Source organism: Otolemur garnettii, unplaced genomic scaffold (genome assembly GCF_000181295.1).
Source record: "Otolemur garnettii isolate 467f Iridium unplaced genomic scaffold, OtoGar3 scaffold00224, whole genome shotgun sequence".
Lineage (NCBI taxonomy): Eukaryota > Metazoa > Chordata > Mammalia > Primates > Galagidae > Otolemur > Otolemur garnettii.
Window position 1 is genome coordinate 303,067 of NW_003852619.1, and position 8,171 is coordinate 311,237.

General features: G+C 37.4%; 1 protein-coding gene across 5 annotated transcripts in view; it reads left to right on the top strand.

Moving 5' to 3' along the window:
• Nucleotides 1–8,171, top strand: part of STAG2 (stromal antigen 2) — a 171,303-nt gene that overhangs the window by 92,177 nt on the left and 70,955 nt on the right. For all 5 annotated transcript variants that reach the window (XM_023508121.1, XM_003801894.2, XM_023508120.1 and 2 more), the window contains one exon: nt 4,863–4,959. In XM_023508121.1, the coding sequence (XP_023363889.1) occupies nt 4,863–4,959 (97 nt within the window). The remainder of the gene's footprint in view (nt 1–4,862; nt 4,960–8,171) is intronic.

Here is an 8,171-nt window from a genome sequence, read left to right on the forward strand (position 1 = left end):
CCCGCCACCTTAGGTGTATGTGGCTGGCGCCTTAGCCACTTGAGCCACAGGTGCCAAGCCGATACTTTTTCATTTTTAACATCCGTGTCTTAGTCCATTTGGGCTGTTATTTTTTTAATAATGTAAACTGAGTAGCTTATAAACAATGGAAATTTATTTTTCAACATTATTGGAGGCTGGGAAATCTCAAATCAAAGTTTCTGCAGATTCAGTGTCTGGCAAGGGTCTGCTTTCAGGTTTGTACATGGCTCTCACTGTGTCCTCACATGGTAGTAGGGACAAGGCAGCTCTCTGGGCCTCCCTATACGTGGGTCACTACAGAAATTATGAAATACACAAAATCAAGAAATGTAAAATCTGCATGAAGGGAAACAAATGAAGCCCTTTCAGCAATATCAGTAAGCTAAGTGAGTTGAAACTTGCACTGGTAAGGCTGGACGTGGTAGCTCATGTTTGTAATACTAGCACTCTGGGAGGCTGAGGCGGATGGATTGGTTGACAGGAGTTTGAGACCAGCCTGTGCCAGAGTAAGACCCCATCTCCAAAAACAGCTGGGTTTTGTGGCAGATGCCTGTAGTCCCAGTTACTGGGGAGGCTGAGATAAGAGAATCACTTGAGCCCTAGAATTTTGAAGTTGCTGTGAGCTGAGACACCATGGCACTATACTAAGGGTGACAAAGTGAGATTCTGTCCTTAAAAAAAAAAAAAAAAAAGGAACTTGTACTGGTGAATCAGAAAGGGTACTGTGGACTATGTTTTTTGAAAGGAAATAATGTACCATAACAGAGTCTGTCTCTAAACTTTTGAAGTGGCTCTGCACCCTTGGCACAGTAGTTTCGGTACCAGCCACATACACCAAAGGTGGCTGGTTCGAACTTGGCCCAGGCCAGCTAACCAGCAACAATGATTGCAACAAAAAATAGCCAGGCATTGTGCTGGGTGTCTGTAGTCCTAGCTACTTAAGAGGCTGAGGCAAGAGAATCACTTAAGCCCAAGAGTTTGAGGTTGCTGTGAGCTGTGATGCTATGGGACTCTACCCAGGGCAACATAGTGAGACTCTGTCTCAGAAAAAAAAGAAACTTTTGAAGCGACCCACTTACAAGGGCACTAATCTCATTTGTGAGTACATTGCCCTCATGACCTAATCACCTTCTAAAGGCCACACTTCCTGATACCACTGCATTGCTGATTAGAGTCTAACATAAGTTTGAGGTGACCATAGCTATCAGAAATCTCTGCTTATAGTTGTAACTAATTAGGCTATTCTATTTTTGTCTAGTCTGTAGGGTTTTTGTTTAACTTTTTGACACATCATAATTTTTAATAGAATATGATGGTTTTGCTTTATATTTTTTGTTCCTGTTAAAGAGTGAACCTATTTATTTATTTATTTTTTGATACAGAGCCTGACTCTGTCACCCTCTGTTAGAGTACCGTGGCATCATCATAGCTCACTGCAACCTCAAAACTCCTGGGCTTAGTGATCCTGGGTAGAGTGCTGTGGTGTTACAGCTCATAGCAACCTCTAATTCTTGGGCTTAAGCATTTCTCTTGCCTCAGCATCCCAAGTAGCTGGAATTACAGGTGCCTGCCACAGTGCCCAGCTATGTTTTGGTTGTAGTTGTTATTGTTGTTTTGGCCGGCCAGGGCTGGATTCAAACCCGCCAACTCCAGTGCATGTGACTGGCCCCTTAGCCGCTGGAGCTATAGGTGCCAAGTCCTGGGTATTTTTTTTTTTTTGTTGCAGTTGTTTAGCTGGCCTGGGCCAGGTTTGAACCCGCCAGCCTTGGTGTATGTGGCTAGTGCCCTAGCTGCTGAGCCATAGGTGCTGAGCTTGTAGCCTGTTCTTTATAAGGAGACATACACCTCACCTGTTACTGGAGAGCAATGTGAAAGAATTTGGGGCCATTTTAAAGAACTATCACAGCTCCATAATTTTTCTTTTTCTTTTTTTTTTTAAAGACTCACTCTGTTGCCCTCGGTAGAGTGCCGTGACGTCACAGCTCACAGCACCCTCCAGCTCTTGGGCTTAGGCTACTCTCTTGCCTCAGCCTCCTGAGTAGGTGTCTGCCACAACGCCCGGCTATTTTTTGTTGCAGTTTGCCTGGGGCTGGGTTTGAACCCGCCACCCTCGGTATATGGGGCTGGCACCCTACTCACTGAGCCACAGTTACTGCCTGGTAAATTTTCTTTATTGTATAATTTATATTATCCTTTGTGTACATTGAATTATACGTGTTTTAGTTATTGTTTATACCTCTGTTCTATATTTATTGATGTATCACTTGGAAACATTTTCCCTTTCTGACCTTTTGGTTTTAATATTAGCTGTTTTTTATTGTCCAGATTTTATTGATTCGCTTTAGTGAAAAATTGTTTTTGCAATCAATTTTGGGGTTGCTGCCCCCAAAGGCATTTAACTACTTTTACTTTTTAGTTATGTGTTATTTTTTAAAAAATAACTAAATATATTTCATAGACCACAATTTGCCTTTGAAAAAAGTATAAATTCAGGCGTTATTTTAGTATATTTACAGAATTATATGTTCACCATCACTATCTAATTTTAGAATATTTTCAGCATCCCAGAAAGAAACCTCACGACCTTGAGAAGTCATGTCCCTATCCCCAGTTCTAGGTCACCACTCATCCACTTTTTATGTAACCTTGTCTATTGTGGACATGTCATATAAACAGGATCATACAATATTTGGTTATTTATGAGTGGTTTCGTCAACTTAGCATAATGATGTTCATCCATGTTCAGGCATGTATTATAACTTTATTACCTTTTTCGGTATAATGATATAACTATTTATTGTCAAGCAATAGTCTGTTTTATGGATATACCTTATTTTGTTTATTTATTCATCCTTTGATGGACATGTGGATTATTTCTGCTTTTTGGTTATTGTGAATAATGAATGCTGTTTTGAATATCCTTGTACAAGCTTTTGGTTTGACGTACATTTTCATTTCCCTTGGATGATGTATACGTGGGAGTTAAATTTCAGTGTGGTAACTCTATATTTAACCTTTGGAGGAGCTGCCAAACCTTTTCCAAAGTGGCTGCACCATATTTTGCATTCCCACCAGCAGATTTGAGCATTCTATTTCTCCACATCTTCAGTGCTTGTGTTTTTTATGGTAGCCACTACTGTGGGTGTAAAGTCATATTTCACTCTGGTTTTGATTTGCATTTTCTTGAAGGCTAATGACGTTTAGCATCTTTACGTGTGCTTATCAACTATTTGTGTATCTTCTTTATAGAACTGTCTGTTCTAATCCATTGCCTATATTTTTAATTGGGTTGCTTGGTTTCTTAAAAAAAAAAATCATTGAGTTGTAAGAGTTTTTTAGTTTATTCTGGGCACAAATCTTTTATCAGATGGACAATTTGCTGGCATTTTATCCCATTTTGTGGGTTGTCATCTTAACTTTTCTTGATGAAATCCTTTGAAGTATAAAAGGCTTTAATTTTTAATAAGTTCAATTCATTTTTCTGTTGTTGCTTGTGTTTTTGGACTAGTATCTATTATAGTAAGGCTTTGCCAGATGGCAAGTTACAAAGATTTACTTCTATGTTTCCTCCTAAGAGTTTCTAATTTTAGCTTTTACATTTTGGTTTTTGATCCATTTAGGTTAAGTATTGTGTGTATGGTGTGAGGCAGGCTCCGATTTTGTTCTTTAACATGAATATATCCAGTTGTCCCAGTACTTTTTTTTTTTGAGGTGGGGGTTTCACTTTGTCATCCTGGTTAGAGTGCAGTGGCATCATCATAGTTCACTGCAACTTCATACTCCTGGGCTCAAATGATCTCCCTAAGTAGCTGGGATTATAAATACACACAGTGACACCCAGCTGATTTTTCTGTTTTTAGGAGAGATGGGAGTCTATTTATTCAGGCTGGTCTGGAATTCCTGATCTTAAGGAATTTTCCTGCCTTGGCCTCCCAGAGTGTTAGGATTATAGGTGAGAGCTACTGTGCTTGGCTCCAGTGCCACTTTTTAAAAAGACTGTTACATCCCCAGTGAATTGTCTTGGCAAACGTGTTGGAAGTCAAGTAACCATCAATATATTTCTGGACTTTGATTACATTGATCTACACATCTGTCCTTTCTCTGTATTGTCTTGATTACTGTGGTGTTGTGTAGTAAGTTCTGAAATCATGAAGTTTGAGTCTTTCAACATTTTTTTTTTAAAGATTGATATGCCTTGTCAAAATCCCTTGTATTACCATAAGAATTTTAGCTTTTTAATTTCTATAAAGAACCCACTCGAATTTTGATAAGGCTTGCTTTGAATCTGTAGATTAATTTAGGAATATTGCTGTCTAACAATATTTAAGCCTCTAGATCCATGAGCTGCCTTACTTTCTTTTGACTTTTTGACTTTCCTTATTACTATGGGACTATTGTTGCTGACTGTTGAATAAAATTCTGCATTTCCTCGTCAACCTAGGCATTCATTTAAAAAATAGTTTTGATTACATTGCAGTGTTAATGTTTATTTATTACAATATTTTAGCTGAGAGATATGAATGTGGCTTTTAATATTTTCTAAGATGTCTTTAATGTCACTAAGAAATAATAAATTGTTACACTCTATAGAATTGAGTTCCATAGTTTTCACATTCCTTTTAATGCAAAATAAATACATTATCATTTTGTGTTATTAGGCAATTGAATTTTATTCTTTTTTATTTTCAAAATTATACATTAAATTTCAATATATAAGTACATATATTAATTGAAAACAGTGATGCTATGTAATGTTAATTTTTATGACTTTTATCACATTTTAATTGATTCTGAGGACATTAGGAAAAGCTAATGATTTTTATTTGTTCCTTCTGCTGTAGTCGGTGGTAGATGATTGGATAGAATCATACAAGCATGACCGAGATATAGCACTTCTTGACCTTATCAACTTTTTTATTCAGTGTTCAGGCTGTAAAGGTAAGATTTATTTATTTTTGGAAGCAGAATCTCAAGTAGTCACTTCTTTTCTTTGTTCCATCTAAAGAGATGTTAGCACTTTACATGGAAAATAATGCCAAGGTATTGAATGATTTGCATTATATCCATACAATATATATAAGGAAAAAAGAGCAAAGTAAGAGAAAGAGAGTCTATTGATAGTTGTATTCACATGTGAAAGTTATCTAAAATTTTAGCAGTTTATAATTGTTTACTTTTAGTAGATGTATTTCCTACTTTCAGCGTCTAGTTTTAAGAACAAAGAAATGGATTAAGAAGGGATGAAAAAGATAATGAAGAGATACAGGTTCAAATGGCAGGGAATTATAAAGTGTAGGGAATTAAAAAGTGCCATGAATAATAGCATGTAGGTAAGAAAGTAAGTTAAGTTAAATAAAGTAGGGTAATTTATGAGATTGCCAGTTCATCTAAAAGGTAGATAAATCTTACATTGGGTAGTAGGGTGGTAGATTCTTTGCAAACTGAAGATTAAGTACAAAACAACTGAATAGGTACCATAAGTAATTTGATGAGTTGAAATTTTAATTTTTATCTTCACTCTCCTTTTTACAGTATAGGTGCCATAAGTAATTTGATGAGTGAAAATTTTAATTTTTATTTTTGCTATTCCCTTTTACAGGGTAGTTCTATCAGTTGAATTTCTTTTCTTTCTTTTTTTTCTTCTTTCTTTCTTTTTTTTCCAAGACAGAGTCTTCATTTTGTTGCCTTCAGTAGAGTGCTGTGCTGTCATAGCTCACGGCAACTTCAAACTCTTGGGCTCATGTGATTCTCTTGCCTCAGCCTCCAGAGTAGCTGGGACTACAGGCACCTGCCACAATGCCCAGCTATTTTTTTTTTTTTTTGATATGAGATCTCACTCTGGCTCAGGCAGGTCTCAAACCTGTGAGGTCAGGCAGTTCACCCACCTTGGTCTCCCAGAGTGCTAGGATTACAGGCTTGAGCCACCTCGCCTGGCTTTGAGTTTCTTTCTCCTTTATTTTTTTATTTTTTTATTTTTTGAGATAGAGTCTCATTATGTCACCCTTGGTAGTGTGCTGTGGCGTCACAGCTCATAGCAACCTCAAACTCTTGGGCTTAAGTGATTCTCTTGTCTCAGGCTCCCAAGTAGCTGGGACTATGTGCACCCTCTACAGCACTCCACTATGTTTTTGTTATTGTTGTCATTGTTTAGCAGGCTCCGGGCGGTTTCAAACCCACCATCCTCTGTGTATGTGGCTGGTGCCCTAACCACTGAACTATGTGTGCCGAGCCAGGCCTTGAGTTTCTTAATTAAGCTTTTGAATTGCTTTTAAAACAAGGCTACAATGAGTTTTCCCTCTATTAGAGTCATTCCTTTTTTTGGCATTAATTTGTTTATAAAACACAAGCTTGCTGAGTCAACATTTGGATATACCTTGTCCCAGTCCAGGTTGTCAAGATTTCTAAAAATTTAAGGTGTTGAAAACTTAAGTTGTTATGTATATTTGAGCATCACCATAATACTTATTTTAGAATCAAGCAGTCTCCATAAAAGGGAATATAATCAAAGTTAAGGTTGTTAAGTGTTCATACACATGAAATTATTTTGATAGAATTAAATTTTTCTTCTGAACTCAGGGTAGTGGTTATGAGCATCAGTTTTTTATTGTAATACTATTTTGGTTTGGGGGTACTGTTGAAGCATGGAGGGATTTTTCACCCTACATTTAAATGGCTCCAGACTACTCTGTTGGTGATTTTGCTAACAATTGCCTTTCTTCTTTTTTTTCCATTGTCACTTAAATTTACAAGTTTTTGGCAGTCCCACTCCACATCCTCCCACATTTTTAAGACAGTGGGCTCCGGCCTAATGTCTTTTTTTTTTTTTTTTTTTTTTTAAGAGATAGAGTCTCACTTTGTTGCCCTCCATAGACTGTTGTGGTGTCACAGCTCACAGCAATCTCCCACTCCTGGGCTTAGGCTATTTTCTTGCCTCAGCTTCCCTAGTAGCTGGGACTATAGGTGCCCGCCATAGCACCCGGCTATTTTTTTTTGTTGTTGCAGTTTGGCCGGTGCCAGGTTCAAAACTGCCAACCTTGGCATATGGGGCCGGTGCCCCTAGCCTAATGTCTTCATGGTGGCTTCACAACTGCCTCAGGAATTAAATGCACAAAGTTTGCAACAGCTACTTTGTTTTCTTTTTTGATATCCTTTTCTGTTCATTTTTGTGTCTCTGATTGTCATATGGTTTATGGGAAGGGGTAGAGGCTTTAGAAATTGGGATATTGTTAAAATGTATGCAGTATATTTGCTGTGAGATTTATGTGTAAATGTTTATTTCATAGAAATTGTTTGAGAGATTGAATTACTGTTGCTTCTTTAGCATTGCTAAGTGTCCAACACCAGGGTATAAAATATGAGAAGGTTTTAAAGAGATATACATAATTATGGATTAAAAGCAAAACCTCTTCGGAAGGGTGAGAGTGTGTTTCTTTATCCAGAGAAAGAGTTCTTTCTTCTCAATTGGCCAGTTTTTAAAAACAATTATTTGGTTCTTTAAGGTTGCAGTAAGAAAGGACTCTTCAAGGCACCATTAGATATTGATCTCACCTGGGGAGGCAGCATGATTTAGATCAGTGGTTCTCAACCTTCCTAATGCCGAGGCCCTTTAATACAGTTCCTGTGGGTCGTTGAGAACTGCTGATTTAGATGAATAATTTCTGAGAAATTATTTAATTTATCTTAGCTGCAGCATTAGTTTCCTTGTCTATTTTACAGCTATGATAAATACACACATTTATGCACATACAAAATATAGCTCTGGTTAATTGAAAATTATGCTAGTTGTATCTAATTCTTAGGACAATCTTTTAGATCAGCGGTTCTCACCTGTGGGTTGCAACCCTTTTGTAACAATGAAAATATATCCTGCATATCAGATATTTACATTACAATTCATAACAGTAGCAAAATTATAGATATAAAGTAGCAATGAAAATAATTTTATGGTTGGGATCACCAGAATATGAGGAACTGTATTAAAGGATCGTGGCATTAGGAAGGTTGAGAACCACTGTTTTATTTATTTATTTATTTAGAGACAGAGCCTCAGGCTATCCCCCTAGGTAGAGAGCTGTGACATCACAGCTCACAGCAACCTCCAACTCCTGGGATCAAGTGAGTCTCCTGCCTCAGCCTCCCAAGCAGCTGGG